The sequence below is a fragment of the Heteronotia binoei genome, chromosome 21 (assembly GCF_032191835.1).
Source record: "Heteronotia binoei isolate CCM8104 ecotype False Entrance Well chromosome 21, APGP_CSIRO_Hbin_v1, whole genome shotgun sequence".
NCBI classification, from domain to species: domain Eukaryota; kingdom Metazoa; phylum Chordata; class Lepidosauria; order Squamata; family Gekkonidae; genus Heteronotia; species Heteronotia binoei.
In genome coordinates, this window is record NC_083243.1 from 177508962 (window position 1) to 177535025 (window position 26064).

Consider the following 26064-nt stretch of genomic DNA (forward strand, 5'->3'; position numbering starts at 1 on the left):
TGGGCGTTCTAGGTTCCCTCTCCAAAAACAGTGTCTCCTTTTGGTAAGTTGAGGAAGTTTCCAGGTTCTCTGCGTGAGTCCCAGGTAAGCTTGGTTTGCAGCCTAAAGAGTTGAGCATGTTCTACCCAGGGCTTCTTCCCCTACCCTAGAAAACAACAACAACAACAAAACCTAATTAACGTATTTTGAATAGGGGAGATTATTAGTTAAAGCAATGCAAATATACTAAATATTCCTCCCCGTTTATATTATAAAAGTTGGATCTACACCCGTGCTCGATTTGTTTGCATAGAGCTTTCCACCCCCCACCCCCACCCCCAATCTCCTTAAAACCGGTTCCTTTAAAATATTATTCTGGGCTACCGGCAAAACATCTGTGGCAGGGATAAGTGAGGCCCGCCTGCGAACATTACGTCTCTTTCTTCCTGTTCTATATTGTGGCTGGAAAGGGGAAACGAAAAATATCACAGAAATGTCTTCTCACAAGTAGGGTTGCCAATCCCCAGGTGGGGGCAGGGGATCCCCCGGTTTGGAGGCCCTCCCCCCCCTTCAGGGTCGTCAGAAAGCGAGGGGAGGGGAGGAAAATGTTTGCTGGGAACTCTGTTATTCCCTATGGAGATTTATTCCCATAGAAAATAATGGAGAATTGATCCGCGGGTACCTGGAGGTCCGGGGAGGCTGTTTTTTGGGGTCGAGGCACCAAATTTTCAGTATAGCATCTAATGCCTCTCCCCAAAATACCCCCCAAATTTCAAAAAGATTGGACCAGGGGGTCCAATTCTATGAGCCCCAAAAGAAGGTGCCCCTATCCTTCATTATCTCCTATGGAAGGAAGGAATTGAAAAGGTGTGCCATCCCTTTAAATGTGATGGCCAGAACTCCCTTTGGAGTTCAATGATGCTTGTCACAGCCTTGATCTTGGTTGCACCCCTAATGTCTCCTGGCTCCATCCCCAAAGTCTCCTGGCTCCACCCCCAAAGTCCCCAGATATTTCTTGAATTGGACTTGGCAACCCTGCTCACAAGCCTTCATTTATATTCTCAAGCGTCTGCCGTCAGCTTCGTTACTTTTTTTGTTGTTGCAATTATTGCTTTATAAATGGCCATGCTGTCCGTTCGGGCTTTTACACCGTCCCCCAGCGACGTGTTGCTTAAGTCTCAAACTTTTGCGGGCTCGATTCAGCTGAGCAGCCGTCTGGATCTGCAGCAATAGAACAAACAAAGTTGGAATCCAGCGCCACCTTAAGACCAACCAAAGTTTAATTCTGGGTAGAAGGCTTTGGAGCGCGCGTGCACGCTTCTTATCTCTTTTTTGGGGGGAGATCGTAAGCTTTTGGTCACTGGTTCGGAAGGCTTTGAGGAAGATCGCAGGCGGCCCGCGAGGGGTCCAAACAGCACTAGCTCCCCGTTGCTGCACTTTCATTGGAGAGCTTCACTTTGGTCTTCCCTTGACCCCAATTTGGGAGTGTGCTGTATCACCTTCTTGCCTTTGGGGGGCACTCCCGTTCAATCTCTGCCCCCCCCCCCCCACTCCGTTTGTCAATGTGATGGAAGCCAAAGAGTTTGGTTCCCCTTCGGCCCGCCTCTTCCTCCTGACTTCTCGGAATGTCCCTACAGCTTTCCGGAGATGTTGGTTGCTGGTTTCTTTTCAGCTCTCAGAGTTGGCAGTGCAAGAACAAGACAGTCGGAGAGACAGGCAAAGAGGCAGGTAAGGGGTACTGTGGGGAGAAAGGGGGAGCCAGGGGGATGTTACTCCCGAATCTGGGCAGGGCAGTTATCTCCATTTCCAGCACTTAGATCCGGATCTTTAATTCAGATTTGAGTCTCGTGCTGGGATAGGTAGTAGGGTTGCCAGTCCCCGGGTGGGGGCAGGGGATCCCCCGGATTGGAGGCCCCCCCCCCCCGCTTCAGGGTCATCAGAAAGCAGAGGGAGGGGAGGGAAATGTCTGCTGGGAACTTTGTTATTCCCTATGGAGACTTATTCCCATAGGGAATAATGGAGAATTGATCTGCGGGTATCTGGGGCTCTGAAGGGGCTGTATTTTGCGGTAGAGGCACCAAAATTGCAGCATAGCATCCAGTGCCTCTCCCCAAAATACCCCCCAAGTTTCAAGAAGATTGGACCAGGGGGTCCAATTCTATGAGCCCCCAAAGAAGGTGCCCCTATCCATTATTTCCTATGGAAGGAAGGCATTTAAAAGGTGTGCAGTCCCTTTTATATGTAATGGCCAGACTCCCTTTGGAGTTCAATTATGCTCGTCGCACCCTTGCTCCTGGCTCCACCCCCAAAGTCTCCTGGCTCCACCCCCAAAGATTTCTTGAATTGGACTTGGCAACCCTAATAGGTAGTGGTGGTGGAATAGGTAGGTTCGTTGTCAGGGGAAAATCTCTTCTCATTTCCACAATCTGACTAGTTTGGAAAACTTGGGGGGGGGGGCGACTGCAGCTGAAAGTGCCTCATGCGCTATCAGAAATTGTGAAACAACCTTCCAAAGTGATGTTTAGTTTTTATTGGGAAATATAACGGTACAGGAATTGAAAAGGTACTCAAGCACAGGAACAGCAAAACTGTTGTGTTGAGAAGGCTGTGTGTTTGAAGAATTCGGAGAGAAAGTGATGTTTACGTTTTATTGGGAAATATACGTAACGGTACAGGAATTGAAAAGGCACTCAAGCATAGGGAGAGCAAAACTGTTGTGTTGAGAAGGCTGTGTGTTTGAAGAATTCGGAGAGAAAGTGAAAGGGAGTCAAGCCGAATAAGAATTCTGCACCAGGAAACAACCACCGGTTGTGAGAGAGAGGGTTTTAAAGAAAGGCAGAGAAACTTTTTTAAGATAAAAGAAATGAATAGAGAGATATTTTGTTGACCTCCGATTGTTGAGCTGTCCGTTGTCTGTTTTGATGATCCACAGGTTGAGCGTAAGGATTTTAGGCAGAACTTCTAACGATCCAAAGGAAAAAAAATGAGAAAGTAGGGCAATGGAGGGACACTCCTGTGTAGCAAAGAAATGTCCCACAGTAGGAAAAAAGGAGCTGGCAGCCTTTGCACAAGAGGAAAGAATAAAATGTAGAGTTTTGGCTGGCAGAGCAGCAATAGGAGATAGCACAAAATAAGTCAAGTTTATTTATTTGTGTTAAGCCATAGGCTATTACAAACAAAAATATCAAAGAAATTCATAGAAATAAAATAAACAGGTGGAATACAATATGAGTAAAATATCATATAACCATGAAACAAACCGGGCAAAATACACCACAAAATAAGAACAAAAATTACAGTCACCAAGAAACCACAGAATCAATAGTTAATTGGCACCTGTGCAAACAGCTTTGGCCTGTAATTTCTTCACTGCAAGGGCATACAGTGCCATTCTGTGAGATATATTGGCATCGACGTCAGCTAACAAAAATACAATCTTCTCAGGATCAGAATAGGCGTGTAGATTAGTTAATATCCCGAAGAGAATTTTTACCCTGGGTTGAGCATACAGTGGACAGTTAAGAATGTAATGAGGTAAATCCTCACTCACAGAAATGCCACAGATACAAAGACGCTGTTCCTTAGGGATTTTACTGTAACCGCCAGTGAGCACCGCCGTTGGCATTGTTTCAAAGCACAAGGATGTGAAGGCAACTCTGAGGTTGTGGTTAGCTATACTAGCCAGGTAGGGAGACCTAGAATGATCAGTCTTAAATAGTTTAAACCAAAGTACTGACTGACATTTTAAAATGAATTGTCTGTCTAACATGGCATCGCACTTAAATACCTAATCTCTGAGATGTTGGTTGTCTACTGAGACAGCAAGAAGGTAATCAGGAATGGAATATTTTACAAGTAAGTTGTTGAGGAAGCTAAGGCGCTCTGGATCTTTAGAAAACATTAAGTTAAAAGCCAATTGACTGAACGAGTCCGATCCGGTTGATCTGTTATTTTTCCAGGCTTTTAAAACAGCAAGGTGTACCCGAGCCCTTAAGGAAGGAAGGCCAGTTTCTGCTCTCACCAGGGCAGCCGGTGTTCCCCTAGGGAGAGCCAGTATGTGTCTTAAAAACTGATTTTGGATAGTTTCCACACCAGTAAGGATGTCCTCTTTCCATCCCCAGACCTCAGCACCATACAAAAGATGGGGTATAACTTTATTTTTAAATAACTTTAGAATGGGATCAATAAGAAAGCCTCCCTTAGTATAATAGAATCTCAGAATAGCCCCCACAATCCTTGCAGCAGATGCTTTAACTGTGGCAATGTGCACATTCCAGTTCAAATTCTCTCTAAATGTAATACCTAAGTATTTGAAGGAACTACATTGATTAATTGGGTTGCCAAGTATACTCCAAGAAGATATTTGGGCCCTTTTCCTAAAAACCATCACTTTCGTCTTACCATAGTTGATGTTAAGGGCCTCTTCTCTACAATATAGTCCTAATTGCTGCAACAGTCTTCTCATCCCAATTGTAGTAAGCGAAATTAGGGCCATATCATCCGCATATAGCAAAATTGAAATTTTATACTTTCCAAGAGTAGGCGGAAAAAATTGTGGGCCAGATAACCTTTCAGCTACGTTGTTAAGAAACAAATTAAACAACGTAGGAGTCAGCACACACCCCTGCTTCACTCCTTTACAGATTGGGATTCTTTTTGTTAACGAGCCTGAAGTTCCCACTCTGATTTGAGCACTAATATCTGTATGCAGCTCGCGTAGCAGAAATAACAACCTTTTGTCAATATTCAAATCAGTTAACTTTTGCCATAAACGGTTCCTATCAGTGGAATCGAATGCAGCGGCCAGGTCCACAAATGTTACATATAGAGATTTTGTGGGACCTTTTAAGCCAGCATGCACCAAATGATGGAGGGTATGACTATGGTCAACGGTGCAAAGACCTTTCCTGAAACCTGCTCGATGTGGGTGAATAATGTGGCTCTCAGTGACCCAGTCCTCAAGCTTAAACAACAGATATTTACTATATATTTCTGCTGCTATGTCAAGCAAGCTGATTGGCCTATAATTCTGAGGATCTGATTTAACCCCTTTCTTGTGAATAGGAACAATAATACTGAGCTTCCAGCCAGGAGGAATTATGCCTGTATCATTAATTTGTGAAAAAAACTGTAGCTAGCACAGGCGACCAGCATGAAGGAAAGGCTTTATAAAAGTCTGAGAGGATCAGATCTTCCCCATGAGATTTTCTAGAGGCCAAAGAACTGATTATATCATTAATCTCTTTCTCCGAGACCGGGGCCCACACGGGTAGGTCTGTTATATCGAAATTGAAATTTTGCAATTGTGATGTGGCTACAGAGGAAGAAGCTACAGATAACCCAAATACCTGACTATAATGCTGAACCCAAGCTTTAGGAGGGATGTGCGCATCGAGCTGTTGGGGGCGGCTGTTAATACAGTTAGAGACAATATCCCAAAATCGAGTTTCATTTTTCCTTGAAACAGCTCATTCAAGCTCATTCCATAAAGAATTGGCAAACCCCCTTTTCTTCTGTTTGATTAAATTTTTATAGTGAGACCTACGTTTCAGAATATGTGACATTAACACATCATAATTATTATTACGTCTTGCTAATCTCATTAAAGATGTAATCTCTTTTTTGGTCGCCTTACATTCCAAGTCATACCAGCCATTGCTGGTATACACTGTAAAATTAATTGGCCTACTATTGATAAAAAAGGGTTTAAAATAGCCATTTATAGCATCAAGAGTTTTGATGGCATCATTGCCAGACTGGGAAAGAGCAAGTTTCAAAGTCTCCAACTCAGGGTTAGACTTAAATAAGATAACGCATGTGGGTTGACAATTAAAATTTCTGTCTTGGAATCTTGGGGGGTGGCGGAATAAGCTTCACGACCCTGACTTCCTGGCTCTTCTACAAGGACACCATAATCTTTTCCTCCAGGAGACCTGGAGTTAGGATCATGGACAGCTTTTTATTAAGGGTTACAGGGCCTTTTCAGTTCCTGTTGTTAAATTGCGTTTAAAGGGTCGGAGCTCTGGAGGTCTGGCTATTCTTGTATCAGTAAATTTGGATGTGGAGATTCAGGTCCTGGAAAAGTATCGCTCAAGCAACTTTCAAACCCTTTTAGTCAATGGTTTTCATTTCGGTGATTTTATTTGTATTAACGTGTACATTCCCCCAAATAACTCCTAAGTCTAAAGCTAATGAAAAATCTTGGGACTGGTTGGGTGCAACTATTGAGGCTTTAATGTCACAGTTCCCTAATTTCCATTTTATATTGGGTGGTGATTTTAATGCCAGAATTGGACCAGGTATTTTAGATTTAAGAGCCAGCATGAATTCACAAATTGCAGTCCATGTTTCTCTTCTGGACCGATCCTCGAGGGACAAGATCATTAATAAATCGGGACTTAAATTCTTGGAATTGCTTTCATAGAACAAAATAATTTCAAAGAAACACTTGTAAGATTCAGGGTGAGCCTAGGATCAATCAATCAATCAATATATTTATTACGATCATACATCAGAATAAAACAAAGAGGTATCAATCAAGAGAGATAATATAAAACTGGATTTCATGCTCCGAGCGAGTTGGGGAGGGCGCTTCGCAGAAATGTAATAAAATATTATCATATCCAGGCAGAGAGAGGAGGCTTAACACCTGCCTGTGGCAGGCTAGGAAGCATTCAGGCAATGTTAGTAAAAAGAGACTACGCTCACCTGAGATATTGCACGAGGAAAGACTTGCATTTATTTACTGATGAAATTATAATTGGTGCATGGCTTTGGAAGCCCCTGTGGCAATGGGTAGCCATTCAGATGTCCATCAGCAAATCAGTTTCCCTTCCAACGTTTTGGCCTCTCATTAGCACAGCCTAAGGAGAACCAGGATCTCACCTTCTCCAAAGCAAGACATTGCTAGCTCCCATTGCTAAAACGGGCTTCTTCAGAGACAGTATTATCTACTGAAGGTCCCCTCTTGTGTTCCTTCTAAGCTGCAGCCGCTCATTAACACAGGAAGCCCTGCTAGGCCACACTCTGGAGCCATACAGGGTCCTCCGCTGCGCATTGCCCATTTTAAGATAACAGCAGTTACATTTGCTCAGAATGTGAACTGCTCTGTTCAGTAGGGGAAAAAATTAAAAGGAAGGTTGGTCCCCCCCCCTTTTCTTTACAAAAACAAACAAAACAAACCATGTGCCTCCTGTGAACTTGCTAGGTTGCTACTAAGATAGTGTTGACTGAGTCTGAGAACTTGATAACCAAAATAAATTCTTGATGTTCCCTAGCAACCCAGGTAGGGCAGTTCCCCCACTGGGAGATACTGGAGGGCCTGGCAGCCTGGGACATTGTCCCTGCTGGGAAATTCTGGTGGTGGTATGATCTCTTCTGCTCACCCCCTGAAGTTACACCCCCAGCAATTGCAGCGGAAAATGCATTTCCTGTTGAAACCAAAGGAAACAAAGAACATAAAATAAATCCCTGGTGGTCTTATTGATGTTCACCTGTAATCCTACTTCGGCACTTTCTATTTTAACCTACAAGCTTGCCAGTGATGTGGTATCATATATGTATCTCAAATTGTTAATGTTCCTTCTACTAATTTGCACTCCACCTTCCTCTAAATCTAATCCAGTTTTTCTTGCAATATGTCCTGCAAATAGATTGAAGAGATATGGAGGTAAAATACATCCTTTTGAAATTTTCTCATATGGTCCAGTAACCAGTGTAAATTTGCAATATGATCTCTAGTACCATTTCCTTTTCTGAATCCGTCATGAATGTTTATCAGTTCTTCCATTGATGGTAGCAGACTTCATTAAAAGACTGCTTAATTTCTAGTACAGAGATCTTGAGGCTTGGGCCTTCCTACAGATCATGGCATCAGACTGTATCTTAGAACACAGATAAACTCTGAAGTAAGACAGGCGTGCTCTGCTTATGTTCACGTAGGCCAAGTATTAAACACAAGTCCTGATGTAAATGAAGCCTTTGTGAGTTCCATCTGGCTCCTTGTATGCCTCGTCTTTTTGTAGGAAAAATGAGTATGGAGTAAACGACCTATAGTTGGTATTATGGGCTGAGATGCATTGTGGTTTGTCTGCTGTGGTCTAGACACTCTGTAGATTGTTTTAGGCACCTGGAAATGCAAGCCAACGGGAAGCTTGAATAGCTTTATTATCTACTTTAAGATCAATGAATTTTTATTCTGGGTATTGCTCACTTCATCAGATACAAAAGCTTATACCCAGAATTAAACTTTGTTGGTCTTAAAGGTGCCACTGGACTCAAACTTCTATTGCTCCAGAGCAACATGGCTACCCAACTGAATGTGTTTCAACCTCGTTTCGTTTCAGATAAGTATGGCTGTAAGTTGACTTTTAAGTGAAGAGGGGTGTACTTGAGTAATGTACAGCAGCGAGGGGAGTCAGTTTGTCTGCTTCTTGTTTCCTCGGGCACTTGTGATTTTTTTCTGTGTACCTCAGGAGACGAGAAATGAGAAGTTGGCAGAAAGCGTGATTACAAGGGAATCTGAGGTGACAAGCAAAGTTTTGTGAGTCATGCTGGTATAAAACACAGCAGCTTCAGGGCTGGGTGGAATTCATAGCTTTGCTGATGTGCAGCCCTCCATCACCTTTCTTCAAGTCTGCTGAACTACCAAGGTGTGTCAGGCTTCATCATTTCCCATCCAGACTAGCTGATTCCTGTCCATCCTAACTTCCTTGTGTCATTCCTACAGTCACCCTCTGCCATGCCTTGGCGAAAGCCCCGTCTGCCTTTCCATGCAGATGTTGGATTTGAGAGCTGGATTTGGATATAAGCAGTTTATTTTATTTAAACTTTTTAAAGCTGCCTTTCCACGCAACTTAGGGACCTCAAAGTGGCAAGCATTAAAAAACATTAAAACAAGATTAAAAACCCGCACAAACATATAAAAACAAATAAACGCATGAACAGGAGGAAGGGTCAGTGAGAATTAGTGAGGGGACCCCAGACAAAGCTTGCTGGTGGAAGAGAGTAATAGAGGGATTGAAGACAAATTTCTCTGTGGATTGCCATCATTTTAGTGCCATGACTGAAAAGTCCCTGTCCTGAGTTTTCAACCATCTCCTTTTAGATGTCAGGGACACACAAAAGAGGGCTGTTGAAGATTACCATAGAGGTTGAGTAGGTTCATAGGAACTAGATAGTCCTTAAGATATGCAGTCCCCAAACTCTATAGGGCTGAAAAGCTCAGGACCAGACCTTGAGTTGGGCTCAGAACCAAATTTTGGCTAGAGTAGGTGGAACAAGTCTGGAGCTGGAATTCTAGCTGCCAACAGCTAGAAAGATATACTGTGAAAAAGAGATGCTTTATATCTAATTACAAAAATCTTTCAAAAGCTTAATAAAGATTCAAGTGTTTTATGAGAAATGCATGTGTGATTTTATATTATACATTAGTGAAATAACACATCACCTATATAGTAAAATATCTCATAACATTTGTAACGTAAGGGAAAAATCACAAACAAGCAATACTGTAAACAGTCCATTTCAATCACAAAAATATCAACAAGGTCCAGAGTCCATGATATATCAAATAAATCCAGTGTGGTTTCCTGATACAATCAGTACACATGTTTCGAGGTTCCTTTTTCAAGAATTCTAGCTGTAAAATTCTGCACCAGTTAAGAATGTAAGAACATAAGAGAAGCCATCTTGGACTGGGCCAATGGCCCATCCTGTCCTACACTCTGTGTCATACAGTGGCCAAAAAACCAGGTGCCATCAGGAGGTCCATCAGTGGGGCCAGGACACTAGAAGCCCTCCCACTTTCCCCCTGCCCTCCCCTCCCCCTCCCCCTCCCCAGCACCAAGAATACAGAGCATCACTGCCCCAGACAGATAGTTCCAACAATATGCTGTGGCTAATAACCACTGATAGCACCTTGGCACCCTTCAAGGGCAGCCCAAACACAGTGCAGGGAGATAGTTTTGCAATAGGATGGGTGTTACACCAACAGAATTCCAGTCCTGCCTCATAATCCCAGTATTAGGTCCATACTCTCAAAACTGGAAGAAGAAGAAGAAGAAGAAGAAGAAGAAGAAGAAGAAGAAGAATTGCAGATTTATACCCCACCCTTCTCTCTGAATCAGAGACTCACAATCTCTGAATCAGAGACTCTCAGAGGCTTACAATCTCCCATATCTTCTCCCCCCCACAACCCTGTGAGGTGGGTGGGGCTGAGAGGGCTCTCGCAGCAGCTGTCCTTCCAAGGACAACCTCTGCTAGAGTTATGGCTGACCCAAGGCCATTCCAGCAGGTGCAAGTGGAGGAGAGGGGAATCAAACCCGGTTCTCCCAGATAAGAGTCCACACACTTCACCACTACATCAAACTGGCTGTCTTCTTCCCCCGCAACAGACACCCTGTGAGGTGGGTGGGGCTGGAGAGGGCTCTCACAGCAGCTGCCCTTTCAAGGACAACCTCTGCCAGAGCTATGGCTGACCCAAGGCCATTCCAGCAGGTGCAAGTGGAGGAGTGGGGAATCAAACCTGGTTCTCCCAGATAAGAGTCCACACACTTCACCACTACATCAAACTGGCTATCTTCCTCCCCCACAACAGACACCCTGTCAGGTGGGTGGGGCTGAGAGGGCTCTCACAGCAGCTGCCCTTCCAAGGACAACCTCTGCCAGAGCTATGGCTGACCCAAGGCCATTCCAGCAGGTGCAAGTGCAGGAGTGGGGAATCAAACCCAGTTCTCCCAGATAAGAGTCCACACACTTAACCACGACACCAAACTGGCTCTCTGGAAAAGTCCCGGACAGGGTGCCACACTAGGAGAACAGACTCCTGTTAGGCTATATGACACCACTGCCAAGCCTGTGCTGACATATCACTGAGTACCCAGGAGGGCACAGTTAGGAGAGGTTAACCCCTGCCCCCCTCTCCTAGCCATGTCTTGGTGATTCATGCCAGGTCAACCTTCTCATCCAGTATTAACTTCTGAATGGCTGCAGTTGCCATGCTAATTATAGAGAAGAAAAACTACCAACAAGATTATCTGCTTTATACTCAGATGACTCCTCCAAAAGAGAAAAAAAAAGATGAGATTGCTCCCCAACACTCTCTTCGCTCATATTACAACTTAGCCCCTTGGTACACTGTAGAGCTACAGAGGATGAAACAGAAACATGCAGCGGAATACATGTGACAAAACTTCAAGAACGTCTTATGGGACAATTATGAAAGCTCATGAGATGGCAGTGAAGACTACAAAGAAAGAATTCTCTGCAGCTTCCATTGCATCTGCTGGCCCTCTCCCAGCTCAATTATTTAGAATAATTAGATCTTTACTTCCCTTCCACAGGGAAACCAAAAATATGGTAAATTGGCTATTGTAAGGCCTTTGTGAGCTATTTTGTGAACAAAATCTTGTCACTCTGCCAAGACTTGCCAGCTACCCTGTTGTACTGCAGTACAAGAAATGGAGACCACTTGGCCATCATCGGGTCCAATCTTGGACAAGTTCCATCAAGTCTCCCAGGATGAGGTTGACAGGAGGATCTTGGCTGGTGTGAAGCCTACCACTTGCCTCCTAAACCTGTGTCCCTCATGGCTGGTGAAAGTCAGAGATGATGATATACAGGTTCCCCTGGGGAATATTATCAACGTATTCCTGTGTTCAGGGACCTTCCCAGGTTCTTTAAAGGAAGCAGTGGTGAGGCCATTCTTGAAGAAACCATCTCTAGATCCTGTGGATCTGACCAACTACTACCCAGTGTTGAGCCTCTTGTTCTTGGGCAAGGTAGTTGAGAGAGTTGTAGTGGAAAAGCCTTCCTGGATGACTCCTCTGTCCTGGACCCGTTTCAGTCCAGCTTCTGACCTGGCTATGGGATGGAGACAGCATTGGTCACCCTCACGGATAGCCTCTGGAAACACCAGAATTGAGGCGGTTCAGTGCTGCTGTTATTACTTGATTTGACAGCAGCATTTGACATGGTTGATGACGATCTTACAATCACCGGCATGGGGATATGAAGAACTGCCCTGCAATTGGCAGTTTCTCCAAGGTCAGAAACAAAGGATGGTGCTTGAGAAGAGGGTTTTACTACATAACCCTTTGGTGTCGGCATCCGCCAGTGGGCAATCCTTTCCCTATGTGCCCCCTCATCCAGTTGGTCCAGTTGGGCTGCCATCAGCATGCTGATGACCAGGGCTGGTGCGTGGGAGTAGGCCAAGTAAGTGAAGGCCTCAGGCACCACCTGGCCTAGGGGTGCCAGGAGGCGCCCCCTCTTCTCACATGCCACCCACACCCGCTGCATTCCTGACCTCACCTAGGTTGCTGGAGCCTCGGTGATTGGGGGGGGGCGTGGCAGCGAGTGCTGGGATGCAACACCAGCCTCAGCTGCAGCAGAGACCCCTCAAGAATGGGAAGGTGGCCGGCAGCCTCCTCCTAGGCTGCTGTCAACCAAACAGGGCTACAAGTTGCGCCCAGTCCGCCAGAGAAGCCCTGCTCCTCGCTGCCGCTCTCTGGCAAACTTCCCGTGCTTCGCCGCTCTCTGGCCAAGCTGTCACTCTCTGGCCAATCCCCTGCTCCACTGCTCACCAGCAGTGCAGCCAGACCCAGCAGCGCCAGTGACAGAGGCTCCATCCTGCCAATTCTCCATGGAGCAGGGCAGGGGCTGAGCCCCTCAGGGGGATGGCACAGGCAGGGGAGCCCCCTCCCTCCCACCCACCAGCTCAGGCCCTTCTTCCCCCCTCCCTCAGACATGCGTCACCCACTCCCTGTTGACATGCGGGCAGCGGAGGGGTGCCTACCTCATTTGCCGCCATCCCGAAGCCCCCCCTCGGCGTCCTGCAGCGGGCCCGGCAGACTGCATTTCCCAGCGAGCCGTGCAGGGCTGGGCCACTTGTAGTGCCAGGGAGGCTGAAGGAGCCCTCCTGAGGGGTGGGGGGCACCCTCCCCCCAAGACCTTCAGCTCCCTTTTAGAGGGCCAGGCACAGGGCTTTGCACCCTGATGACATCACTTCTGGCGATGTCATTGGGCCACACGTGCTTTGTGCGCGTGAATAAAAACATTGATGAGGGGACGGTGTGTGTGTGTGGGGGCGGTCTGGGGCACTAGAAACTGTAGCGCTGAGCCTGCTGATGACACCCAGCTATATCTGCTTATGGACAGCCACCCAGACACTGCCCCAGAGGTTGTGGTCAGGGCATTGGAGGCCATGGCTGACTGGTTGAATCAGAGTCAACTGGAATTAAATCTATCTAAGATGGAGGTCCTGTGCCTGAGCTGAGGGGGGATGGAATTGGATTAGTTTTGAATTCTGAAGCATATTCATGCAATGTTTAAAGTTTTCGGTAATGAATTCTATTAATCCATTCACAATGTCATGCTCTTTCAGAGGTTTGCCCACCCAGTCGAAATAAGACACAGACACAAAATATTGGGTTTAAACCGGGCCGCTTTATTGAACTCAATTAACTTGTGAACTCGGCAGGGATAAGACCTAACCAGACAAGCCCCTGGGGTCACCCACGGACCCCGCCTTGTCAAAGGGCGAGCAACCCTGCCCCCAGCACAAACCCGCCGTATTCGGGTTGTAACTGAGCGGCCAGGCCTCCAGCCTTTCTCCACCTGGCCTAGCATCGATCCCCCATGGAAAGATCCGCCCCAGGTGAGGCTCCCCGTGATCTGCATTCCCCGCACTGAGCCGTCTAGCCCATCTGCGGTTCATACAGACCACACGCACCAAAGGTGCTAGGCCATAGGTGCTCCCCTGAAACACTGTGGCCAACCCATCCCCGGCCAGCGACCAACTACAATCCCCCCAACAACCTAACACTATAAGGCAGTACAAGGTAGGCGAAAAACAACTCCACATGAGCCAATTCTGTGGAGCTGAAAAAATTCCTACCTGGCCCCCAACAAGGCGACCGGTTGAAACCTGTACTGTCAAGGGAGGGTGGGCGGGCAGAGAGCCAAAGAAGACAGCCGCACCGAGTGGGGCGGGGCCAGGGCTTATATATCCCTGTCGCCACGCCCACTTACAATCCCCGGATGGGCTGGTTCTGACATAGCCTGTTCTCCTTCTTCCGGGCGGGCAAATGCGGCCCCCAGCCTGAACGCCGGCGATGCGGCTTGGCTGGGAAGGGCCGAGCCTTGCCCACCCAGTCGAAATAAGACACAGACACAAAATATTGGGTTTAAACCGGGCCGCTTTATTGAACTCAATTAACTTGTGAACTCGGCAGGGATAAGACCTAACCAGACAAGCCCCTGGGGTCACCCACGGACCCCGCCTTGTCAAAGGGCGAGCAACCCTGCCCCCAGCACAAACCCGCCGTATTCGGGTTGTAACTGAGCGGCCAGGCCTCCAGCCTTTCTCCACCTGGCCTAGCATCGATCCCCCATGGAAAGATCCGCCCCAGGTGAGGCTCCCCGTGATCTGCATTCCCCGCACTGAGCCGTCTAGCCCATCTGCGGTTCATACAGACCACACGCACCAAAGGTGCTAGGCCATAGGTGCTCCCCTGAAACACTGTGGCCAACCCATCCCCGGCCACCGCCAATGCCAAGCCTCTGCTTAGGCATTAGCGCCCCAACGGGCGGCCCAGAGCCGACCTCACACCCTGCCGAATCTCGTCCAAAAAGGCCCGGTTACCCAACTCTGACAGATGGACCCCATCCGACCGATACAGGTCAGCATCATCGACCCGTATGGCCGGATGAGGAAGGAAAATTCCCAAGCCCTCTTCCATGGCTTTTTGTATTGCCCTATTCGCCTTGCGCCTAGCGCGCTCAATCCCACCAGGAGAAAGGGCATACCTCCACACCCTGCGTGGCAGCATTGCTGACCACACCAAGATCACCCCAGGCCATCTCCGTTTAATTTCACGGAGATCTGCCAACGCCTGCTGCGAGAGCGCCTTCCCTCGCAGCAACCCCAGGTCGTTACCACCTAAGTGCACAACCAGTATGTGTGGAGGCGGACCAGCCCTTTCCCTGAACAATAAGGGCATAAGACCAGGCCACCGAAGGCCTCGCCTCCCAAGCCATTCCACGACCGCCCATGCACTGAGGCCCAACTGGGTGCCAACTGACGACCGCCGAGCCTGATGGGCGGCCCAGAACACCATGCTGTGGCCGCAGATGAGAATACGCCGCCTCTCACCACGAGCCACAGCACCTGTAAGACAAAAAAGAGTCAGGCCGGTGAACTTAACAAAACCATAACAACCACGCCTGACCCCCAGCCCCCTAAGGCCCCAATGGGCGGACGTACGTCTTAAAGGCCGCCGACCGCCAGCGCCCAATGCGCTGTATAGAGGCTGGTGTATAACCCATTGCAGCAGCAGTGGAAGCAGCTCCAATGCGAAACGAATGGGTACCGAATTTGACTCCCTTTAAGCCGATCGCGGCCAGAGCCCGACTCGTCACCGCCCAGAACTGGTACCTGGTGAGGGGTGAGGCGTCCTCATGCCGGAAGAAGGGACCATCCCCCGAGCCCCTGAACTGAGTATACTGCCTTACGGCCAAAACCGGGCACCACTCATGAACCGCACACTGTCCCAGAGTGATGACAGACCCCTTTCTCCCTTGATCGGTCTTAGACCGCCGTATAGTCAGGACTACCTGCCCCTGAAAAATTTTGACGTCTCCAGCCTGGAGCGCCCGCATTGACACGTCCGTCTTGGACTGCATCACCAGTTCACTAATTCTTAGGGCACCGAAAAAGGCCACCAACGAAGCCGCATGAAACAAAGCGGCCTCGAAGGGGGAAGAACAAATGGCCGGCCAGCTGCCAAACAACCCCTTCAAAACAGATGGGGAGATGGGCTGCCGGTCATCCACGCGCGGGCCGCGCTCCCTGGCCCAACCCTCCAGCATCTTCCTGATCCTAAAATCAGCCGTGCTGTCCTCAAACCCATGGGCTTTGCTAATAAAGGCCAACGCAGCCAGTTGACCTCTAATAGTCTTTAACCCCAGACCCCTCTGTTTCTGATACACGCTGAATTGCATAACATGGGCCGTGGGAAGCGGCCAGCAATCCTTCAGCGCGGCAACCCTCCTAAACTCACGAAACTGAGATGCCGCCCTATCATACGCCCTTCTCGTGCTGGGCGCTAAAGCCAACTGAATGGCCCTACCGGCTTCAGCTTCCCAAGCCGCCATAGGTCCAAGGGCATCTGCTCCGGCCGCAAATCCGCTTCTGGGGCGAGCTGCCGAAAATGCTCCATCTGTTGGCGAGATAGAGCGTCCGCCACCTCGTTGCAGACCCCAGGTACATGCCTGGCCGTGAACAAAATGTTCAACCGTAGGCAACGCAACGTAAAACATCTAACCAGGTTCATAACTAGCAGAGACTTGGAACTTAAGGAGTTGATAACATGTACTACTGCCATGTTATCGCACCAAAAGAGTACAGAATGGTTGGCTAGCTGCTCCCCCCAGAGCCAAACCGCAACTAGGATAGGGAAAAATTCCAAAAATGTCAAGTCCCTATTGAGCCCACTAGCCAGCCACTCCGTAGGCCATTGCTCTGCACACCAATGCCCCCTGAAGTACACCCCAAAACCGGTAGATCCAGAGGCATCCGAGGAGATCTGAAGTTCGGCCTCGATCTTCAAATCCTCCCTCCAAAAAGAGACCCCATTGAAAGCCTCCAAAAATAACCCCCATACTTCTAGGTCCGCCCGCATTCCAGCGGTCACGCGGGCACGATGGTGGGGGGAACGCAATTGGCTCATAGCGTCACAGAGACGCCGTAAGAAAGCCCTACCGGGTGCCACCACTTTGCACGCAAAGTTAAGGTGACCCACCAACTGTTGTAACTCCAATAACGAAACCTTACGCCGTCCCTTCAAGGTAGCCAACCGTGCTCTGAGATCCTGAACCTTGGCTTCTGGCCGCCGAGAGGACTGTTCGTGGGTGTCCAGCTCAATACCCAGAAAGGTGAGTACCGAACTGGGCCCCTCAGTCTTCTCCTGCGCCAGCGGGACCCCGAGTTCCTCGGCCAAGTCTTGGAAGGCCCTCAGTAACTTAGCGCATTGGCCCGTGCCTGGAGGACCAACCAGAAGGTAGTCATCCAGGTAATGAGCCGTGTCATTGCACCCTGTCCTGTCCCGCAGCACCCACTCAATGAAGGAGCTAAAACGCTCAAATGCCGCACAGGATATCGAGCAACCCATAGGGAGGGCACGGTCCATATAGAATTTGCCCTCAAAGCAAAAGCCCAGGAGCTCGAAATCCTGAGGGTGCACCGGCAAGAGGCGAAATGCTGACTTGATGTCACACTTCGCCATCTCTGCCCCAATACCGCATCCCCGCACTACCTTGACCGCCTGGTCAAATGAAGTGTAGCGCACAGAACAAAGTTCATCAGGGATGGCGTCCAAGAAGACAGCCGCACCGAGTGGGGCGGGGCCAGGGCTTATATATCCCTGTCGCCACGCCCACTTACAATCCCCGGATGGGCTGGTTCTGACATAGCCTGTTCTCCTTCTTCCGGGCGGGCAAATGCGGCCCCCAGCCTGAACGCCGGCGATGCGGCTTGGCTGGGAAGGGCCGAGCCTTCTGTAAGATCTCTGGGCATTTTCGCACAGGGCTTACCCTGGAGCGACGTCCCTCTTCACCGCGCAGCGTCTGCGCGGATTTCGCACCAACTGCTCCGCAGAACCCGGAAGAGCCGCGAAGTGCCGCGGCTTTTGCGTCGCAAATGTAAACCGCCAAAAACCAACTTTACATTTGCGACGCAAAAGCCGCGGCTCTTCGCAGCTCTTCCGGGTCCTGCGGAGCATTTGGTGCGAAATCCGCGCAGACGCTGCGCGGTGAAGAGGGACGTCACTCCGGGGTAAGCCCTGTGCGAAAACACCCTCTGTCTAAAAGGTATTATCACAGAACGCAGATGCTCGGTTTTGCAGTTCTCAAAACTGTAATTTGTGTCTGCAGAGATCACACGCCTCTTCTACGCAGCAAAAATGTTGACTGGTGACTTGTTATTTATTTATTTATTTGATTTATATCCCGCCCTACCCCACCGAAGCGGGCTCAGGGCGGCTTACAGTACAGAGACCTTGTTGACAAATGGATCACAGATATATATCTCAGGGTGGCAAACTTCTTCTCCTTGTGGGTTGAAGTTGGTGAGTTAATGGACAGAGAAACAGTAAAGGAAGTTAAAACAGAAACATTCAAGGACTTAAATAAACTTGGCTTTTTTTTAGTACCCAGCTGAAGGTGCTGGCTCTGTGTCTCAAGGCAAAGGGACTTATCTTAAACCTTTTTCATTTGGTAGAAATGAAAATAAATAATGGACATAAACTCTAATAGATAAAAGCATTCTAGGAACTGCCTGTGCAGGGAGCATAAATAATGGTGTGTAAAACACACCTTGATCAGTGCTGGGGCTGGGAGTTCAGCATCCTCCCTTTGAAGTTATGCTGATTTACAGAAAGCTTCTAATGCATTTCTAGAGGGAAAATATCTTTCTGGAGCCTCTGACTTCTCTACACAGCTACAGAAAACCACTACCACCCCATGTAGCTGCTTATTAATGATTAACTGCTAATTAGTTAACTGCAAATTCCTGGGTTTTTCAATCCTCAAAGTAGAAAATAATGTGGTTCACTTGCTCATTTCTTGCTAATATGAGATTATATCCCCATCCTGCATTTGGAGTTCACACTGATTTTTTTCAAGCTCAGTTTTCATCCAGTGTGGACCATCTAGCCAGAGCCAGTGCGTCCATTAGGCAACATTTGGCAGCTGCTTCGCGACGGCTCTTTGGGGGCGCATTGTTTCTGCTTCCTGAGGGGTTGGAGAAATCTTCCAGCCCCTCAGCAAGCAGAAACAATGCGGGGCTCTCCTTTCAGACTGAAAGTGCTGCCTCGTTTCTGCTTGCTGAGGGGTTGGAGAAATCTTCCAGCCCCTTAGCAAGCAGAAACAACGCAGGCCACCTTCGGGTGAAAGTAGGGTTGCCAAGTCCAATTCAAGAAATATCTGGGGACTTTGGGGGCGAAGCCAGGAGACTTTGGGGGTGGAGCCAGGAGACATCTTTTGGGGCTCATAGAATTGGACCCCATGGTCCAATCGTTTTGAAACTTAGGGGGTATTTTGGGGAGAGGCACTAGATGCTATACTAAAAATTTGGTGCCTCTACCTCAAAACATAGCCCCCCCCAGAGCCCCCAATACCCACGGATCAATTACCCATTATTCCCTATGGGAATCGTTCTCCATAGGGAATAACAGAGTGCCCAGTAGACATTTCCCTCCCCGCCCCATGCTTTCTAAAGCAGGGGGGAGGGCCTCCAAACCAGGGAATCCCCTGCCCCCTCCCTCTCTGTCACACACAAATACTTACTGGGTCTTGTTCCTGCAGAACTTTACTTGATCTGAAAACGAAAGCAAAAGAAAGGGAGGGGCCCTTCTCCGAAGCCCTTCCTGTTTCCTGCTTCCTGCTCAGCCTTAAAGGCACATTTTAAAAACGGACCTGCAGGAGCTCTAAAACTGCATGGTGATTGTGGGGGGCGGGGCTTCCCAGCTGGCTGGGGGCGGGGAGAAGCCTGTAAAAACGGGGGATCCCCCGCTGGGACCTGGGGATTGGGAAGCCTAGTTGAAAGTGACCAAGCAGCGCCTTTCAACCCAAAAGTGGCTGGTTACCTTTTAAAAACTACGCTCTTTGGAGGCTTCCTAGGAAGCCTCCAAAGAGTGTAGTGCAGAGGGAAAGCGGCGGTGTGGCAGCACTCTCGTGTGCCACCCGCTGCTCTCTAGTCCCCCTTACGATGACATCACATTTAGTGACATCATCGGAAAAAAGACAAAAGGGAGCTGGCGCGGGGGTGGGTGGGCGGTGCAGGGTTCTGCCTCTAGCGGCAGATCCCTTAGCGCCGGCCCTGCATCTAGCTTGCTGTCTTCCAGCAAGTGAATATCTGTCATTTCATCTGGCAACTTCAAAACATATCCAGCTGTATGATGTTTTATTTTCAGTTTGGAATATCTCTTCTCATGGGCATTCCAGTCCCTTTCCCTGCATATTTAGCTTTTGCTTAAAAGGAGCTCCACTTGTTTCACTTTGTGGAGATAAAAGGCAGCATGCTGCAGGGTGGGGAAGTGGCATTAAATTGTTTATTTTAATTTGCACCTTGCCTTTGTCCCCATTGGGGGGCCCCTTGCTCCTTACGTGGTTCTCCTCTCTTATATTTTATCCTGACAACAGCCCTGTTGGGTGTCAGAACTGGGAACTTCAAAAGAAACGCATCACTTTGTTTCAAAAAATTAATCCGTTTATTTGAGAACTCTTGTTCATGGAAAAAGCAAGTTGTCTCTGATGGCTTCCAAGGCCATCGGTGCATTCTTACACATTGGTCACATAAAACAATAAATCCCTTCTCACACTCAGAGAGACGGTTGTCTGTTCCCAGGCTTCTTATCTCCCATCAAGGAGGAAGGAACCTCGCTGTCTTTCTCTGGCTTGCCAGCTTCAAAGGGTATGTGCAGATGTTTGCCAGCGGTTATCAGTCACCCTTCAGTGGTTAGTATTTGTTTGAAATGCAAAGTTACAGGGTTAGTAAACGTTCCTAATATGAAGTCAGTTGGGCTAACAGTATATAACTCTTGCTAAGCATATAGGTAAAGTTACAAGTTCTGACATCGGGTATGTTAGGCTGAGGGTATGACTGGCCCAAAGTCACCCAGAAGTCTGCAGTGGCAGAGTGTGGTTTGGAATTTGGTGGTCCCAAATCCTCGTCTGACACTCCAACCACCGTACTGCATTGGTTTCCTTCTTCTGCACCCTCTCCAGTATTTTGGCCAGTAGCTGCAAATCTCTGTCACAACGATGGGTGAATTTTAAAGCTTGCAAGCCACTTCAGGTGACTTAGGTATAAAACATCCCAAAGACAACTTAATTTTGTTGCCAAACATTTTGCATTTACTAAAACAACGTGAATAAATTCAACAAGCACATTAGATGAATGGTATTTAAGGTCTGCTTTTATTTCCAGATCCTCAAACATGAAATTTCAGGTTACATGAGTTGTTAACCCTTGGCCCCTTAGTATTCTAAACTTCCTGTAGAGGTTTTTGCTTGGTTGTTTTTCATCCCCTCTCTTCGTGGTTACATGTGTAACAATGACAAATCCCCCTACCCCAGTTAATAATTATGAAATCTGGAGGGTTTCGTAGGCTCTTGGTCACAGACCAAGAATGAAAATATTGAGTCAAATGGAAAATAGAGCAGCTAACCATACAGGATATTGCAATTTAGGGTAGCAAGATTCACTTTCTGGTTTTGTTCCCTTTTCTCTGGCAGGGAAAGAAAGAGAAGGCAAACCCAGACAAAATCAGTACAGTATGCTTAGAACAGAACCGTGTTCAAGACAGAGCTGTGTCACGGAGGCAGCATGCAGGATTCTCTCACCTCCCAGAACACCTTGCCTTCAGAAATTGCAAACCTTGTACATAATGGGGCATGCGTTCTCAAAAGAGCTCTCTCAGCTCCACCTACCTCCCAGGGTGTCTGTTGTGGGGAGAGGAAGGGAAATGAGATTGTACGTTGCTCTGAGCCTCCAAGTGAGGGCAGGGTATAAATCCAATCTCTTCTTTTCTTTGTATCCTTGCTCAGCTTGATGCATGAACAGACCATGGGTATTATTCTTTTTTTTGTTTATTAAACTTTCTTATATTTTGAATGCCTGATCTGTGTAAACACACCACACCTACCTATCCAAAGAGTGGCAAAGGGGAGGAGCAGTGGGTGAGCTCACCGACCTTTGAGAGTGATCGCTCAGGACTGCACAAGTGGGATAGATTTTCCTAATACAAATGAAGCAAAAGATGCAACAAATAAGCAGAGACTCTAAGCAGCAATAAGTGATAGATGCGCAAGTCCATCTAGCAGGAGATACTCTCAGATTTGCTGGTGGCAGTGGTAACAACCCAGTGAGAAATTTGGTATCCCAGATGTAAGGGGAAAGGGTGGAATGTACAAGGTGGGATGGCTGTGGGATTTTTCAGACTCCTGGGACCCGAGGGAACAGGGCTTGTGAGTTCCTTCCTTCACAGGGAACACTAATAGTAGAGCCCTGTTCCTCTTTCTGGGGCCAGCTGTGCTTGAGGGGAGCAAAATGACACCATATCCTTCCTTTATCTTTTCTTATCTCTGTCCTGTTCCCCCTGCTAGCCATTTCTGGATAAGTTGATTCACATCTGATGTGCACAAAATGTTCTGGTTGTGTTCTACATGTTAGATATTATTGAACATACATGAACATATGGAGCTGCCTTATACTGAATCAGACCTTTGGTCCATCAAAGTCAGTATTGTCTTCTCAGACTGGCAGCGGCTCTCCAGGGAGTCAAGCTGAGGTTTTTCACACCTATTTGCCTGGACCCCTTTTTTGCAGATGCCAGGGATTGAACCTGGGACCTTCTGCTTCCCAAGCAGATGCTCTACCACTGAGCCACCGTACCTCCCTTTATTGTATAAGAAAATGGCGTAGATCATAACTGGGTTTGCTTCTTTGTTTTTTTCCAGGTGCTGTGAGTCTTACTGAGACATTATGTCCAATCCCAGTGCTCCCCCAAGTTATGATGGAAAAAGCCTCCTCTACCCACCACCATATGATGGATATTCTGGGGCATATCCTGCTGGATGCCCCGGGGCTGACCCACAGCCACCACCGTATAGTGCTGTCTCTCCACAGCCTGGAGGCTACCCTCAGCCAGTTCCTCCTTTGGAAACACTTCCAGTGAACTTTAGTAAGCTTATTTTTCTTCGTGGTATGATATATTGTGGGGAGACTGCTTTAACTGAAACACACTGAAGAAGCAGGATGCTGTAACTGAGAAGTTTTATTTGAGGCCTAAACTGTTTTCTAGAAGTGTCAAGAGTGGGGTTGCCATGTCCAATTCAAGAAATATCTGTGGACTTTGGGGGTGGAGCCAGGAGACTTTGGGGGGTGGAGCCAGGAGACATTGGGGGTGGAGCCAAGATCAAGGCTGTGACAAGCATAATTGAACTCCAAAGGGAGTTCTGGCCCTCACACTTAAAGGGACGGCACACCTTTTCTATTCCTTCCATAGGAAATAATGAAGGATAGGGGCACCTTCTTTTGGGGCTCACAGAATTGGACCCCCTGGTCCAAACTTTTTGAAACTTAGGAGATATTTTGGGGAGAGGCACTAGATGCTATACTGAAAATTTGGTGCTTCTACCACAAAAAACAGCCCCCCCAGAACCCCAGGTACCCGCAGATCAATTCTCCATGATTTTCTATGGGAATAAATCTCCATAGGGAATAACAGAGTTCCCAGCAGACATTTCCCTCCCCTCCCCCCCGCTTTCTGACGACCCTGAAGCGGGGGGGAGGGCCTCCAAACCGGGGGATCCCCTGCCCCCACCTGAGGATTGGCAACCCTAGTCAAGAGTCTATCTTTGTTCTGAAGAGCAGGGGCCCGTTAGCCTCAGTGGTGGGTTAAACAACTCGTTCGGCTTGGGTCAGAATCACTGTCTTCAAGATTACTCAGGCGTGGATCAGTGCAGTATTTCATGGAAGGAAGGATTTCTGCTCGCAGTGTGTGACTCCCACTTCTTTCTTTCTGCTACGACCCAAAATACTGCTAACCGAGCGACAGGAACCCCCAAGAATAGCAGTATGGTAGTGTGATGCGTTCTGGCATAGTTGCAACAGGAAAGGTGAGAAAGTGGTGCTCTGCAGGCAGAAATTTCTCCTCCGTGGAAATGCTGTGATCCAATCCCTAATGTGGATTCAAGCCATTTACACATGGGGATCACCTGGAATGACAGCTCATCTCCAGACTGCAGAGACCAGTTCCCCTGCAGAAAATGGATGCTTTGGAGGGTAGTTTCTATAGCATTGCACCCCACCGATGTCCCTGTCCTTCCCAGGCTTCATTCCGAAATCTCGAGGAGTTTCTCAGCATGAATCTAACAACTCTACACCCCCATCCCCATCCCCACCCCCCACCCCCACCCCCCACCCCCACAATCCCCTGCTGGCAATCCTACTAATTTCTCTTGTATATACTCCCAGTCAGAGTGATATACCTTGTCTTTGCCTCTTTTGTCGCAAGAGCGAAAAAGAGGAGAGACCTGTAAGAATCCACAAAAGGTACTGAGTATCAGAGACCACAGAAAGAAAAGGAAAGAAAAAGAGAAATTGTCCCTAAATATGTAAAAACAAATTGGTATAATATACAGCGCAAACCATCTCTATATACAGTGCAAAATTCCAGTAAAAGTACACCAGTTTCTGAATGTCCTGATAACAAATGAAGATATCACTTCAGTATTGTCTTCAGAATTATTTTTTTCTGTTGCAGTCCTGTGGAGTATAGTCTTGTGTGGTTGTTGTGAATTGGCTATGAAAGACAAGTATAAAAACTTCTACGTGCCTGATGCAACATCTAGGCAGATTCATTACAGTGGAGAAAACTCTGTTTATATCAGCCAGTCATAAAAGGGAAAAAAAATTAATATGTAACAATTGAAATATAAGCAATTAGTTGAATTCAAAAATACAGAGAAAAGGAAGGATGCAACAATAAAAAAAATTAAGCCCACAATTAGATTTCTAAAAATATCTGTGATCCAACTTTTCATGTACAGCTATGATAACAAAGAGGCCAAGGTAAATGAGAAGTGTCTGAAGTAAAATCGGGGAGTGGAATGTTTAACTTTTAAGGCCCTGGGGCCTGCATATCTTTGCATATCTCCCCATATGAGCCCCCCCCCCTTGGGCTTTGGGATCATCCACACAACATCTTCTCATCCCTGGTCCTAAAGATGCCCAGTTGGCTTCAATGAGGACCAGGGCCTTTTCAAGCTGGGACCCTACCTGGTGGAATGAACTCTCACTGGGGATCCTTCTCTTGAGGAGGCCTCCCTGAAACCCCACACCCCAATCAACCTTCCCGCGGCGCGGGGAAGCCCAGCGGGGCCTGATCGCCCAGTTTGCATGGAGACGCTCTCTTGAGGAGGCCTCTTTGCAACCCCCACACCCTACTGGACCACCCCGCAGCACAGGGAAGCCCAGCGGGGCCAATGCTCAGTTTGCACAGAAGGCACAGCCCTCTCCACCCAGCCTCTCCCACCCCTGCACTTACTGTAACACACAGCTACACTTGGGGAAGTTGGGGGCCTGAGCTGCTCGTTGGGGTGTGCAAAACACAGGGCAGCTCAGCCGGAAGAGGCTGCTGGGGGCGGGGCTACCTAGGGCTTCTTTTGTGGCCCGGTAAGGAGTGCCCTATGGGCCGGGATTGGGTCCTGACCCACCAAATAGGAAACATCATCCCATGCCATTGTTGAATTTTGGGTCACATTTTGGTTGGTAAATAAGTTGGCAAAGTTAGGATCTGGACCACCATTGAGTTATGCAGAAGATTCAGGTTATGGAGATGAAATTAAGAGCCTAGATAATTGTCCCAAAAACTTGGGTGGTTAGTTGTGGCCATGGGAATGGGAATGGGGAGGGACGGTGGCTCAGTGGTAGAGCATCTGCTTGGGAAGCAGAAGGTCCCAGGTTCAATCCCCGGCATCTCCAACTAAAAAGGGTCCAGGCAAATAGGTGTGAAAAACCTCAGCTTGAGCCCCCGGAGAGCCGCTGCCAGTCTGAGAAGACAATACTGACTTTGATGGACCAATGGTCTGATTCAGTATAAGGCAGCTTCATATGTTCATATGTATGTTCTGGAAGTATAAGCAAAGACCTTGATGTACTCTTTGGATCATTAAGGAAGTTGAGGTATTCCCATCTGAGAGCATCCTGGGAAATGCCTTCCTATGTCAGAGGCCTAGTTTTAATGTCAGTCTACATATGTGATCCAAGTTTCTGATGTCCAGAAGTTGTGGGGAGCACATTTAAGGGGTCCACGTAGGAGGACAGCACTAGAACCTGAGTGCAGCTAATGAAGGATTAGCTGACAAAATGAGAACCAGCTACAGCACCATTATAGGGGTTTCACTTCCATATCCTTTGCAAAGAAATTGGATAAAAAATGACTTAAGATTTCCCTTGACATATCTGTAACGAAAGGAGCTGCTATAGGCTTTGTTTTGTTTTCTTTTTTTAAAAAGAAAGTTGGA

General features: G+C 47.8%; 1 protein-coding gene across 1 annotated transcript in view; it reads left to right on the forward strand.

The window, feature by feature from the left end:
* TMBIM1 (transmembrane BAX inhibitor motif containing 1) overlaps positions 1-26064 on the forward strand; it is a 131182-nt gene that overhangs the window by 81747 nt on the left and 23371 nt on the right. Inside the window, exons 1-2 of the mRNA XM_060263310.1 lie at positions 1606-1707; positions 22495-22718. Of these exons, the coding sequence (XP_060119293.1) occupies positions 22520-22718 (199 nt within the window). The 5' untranslated portion in view covers positions 1606-1707; positions 22495-22519. Of the gene's footprint in view, positions 1708-22494; positions 22719-26064 lie in introns of the transcript that reaches the window.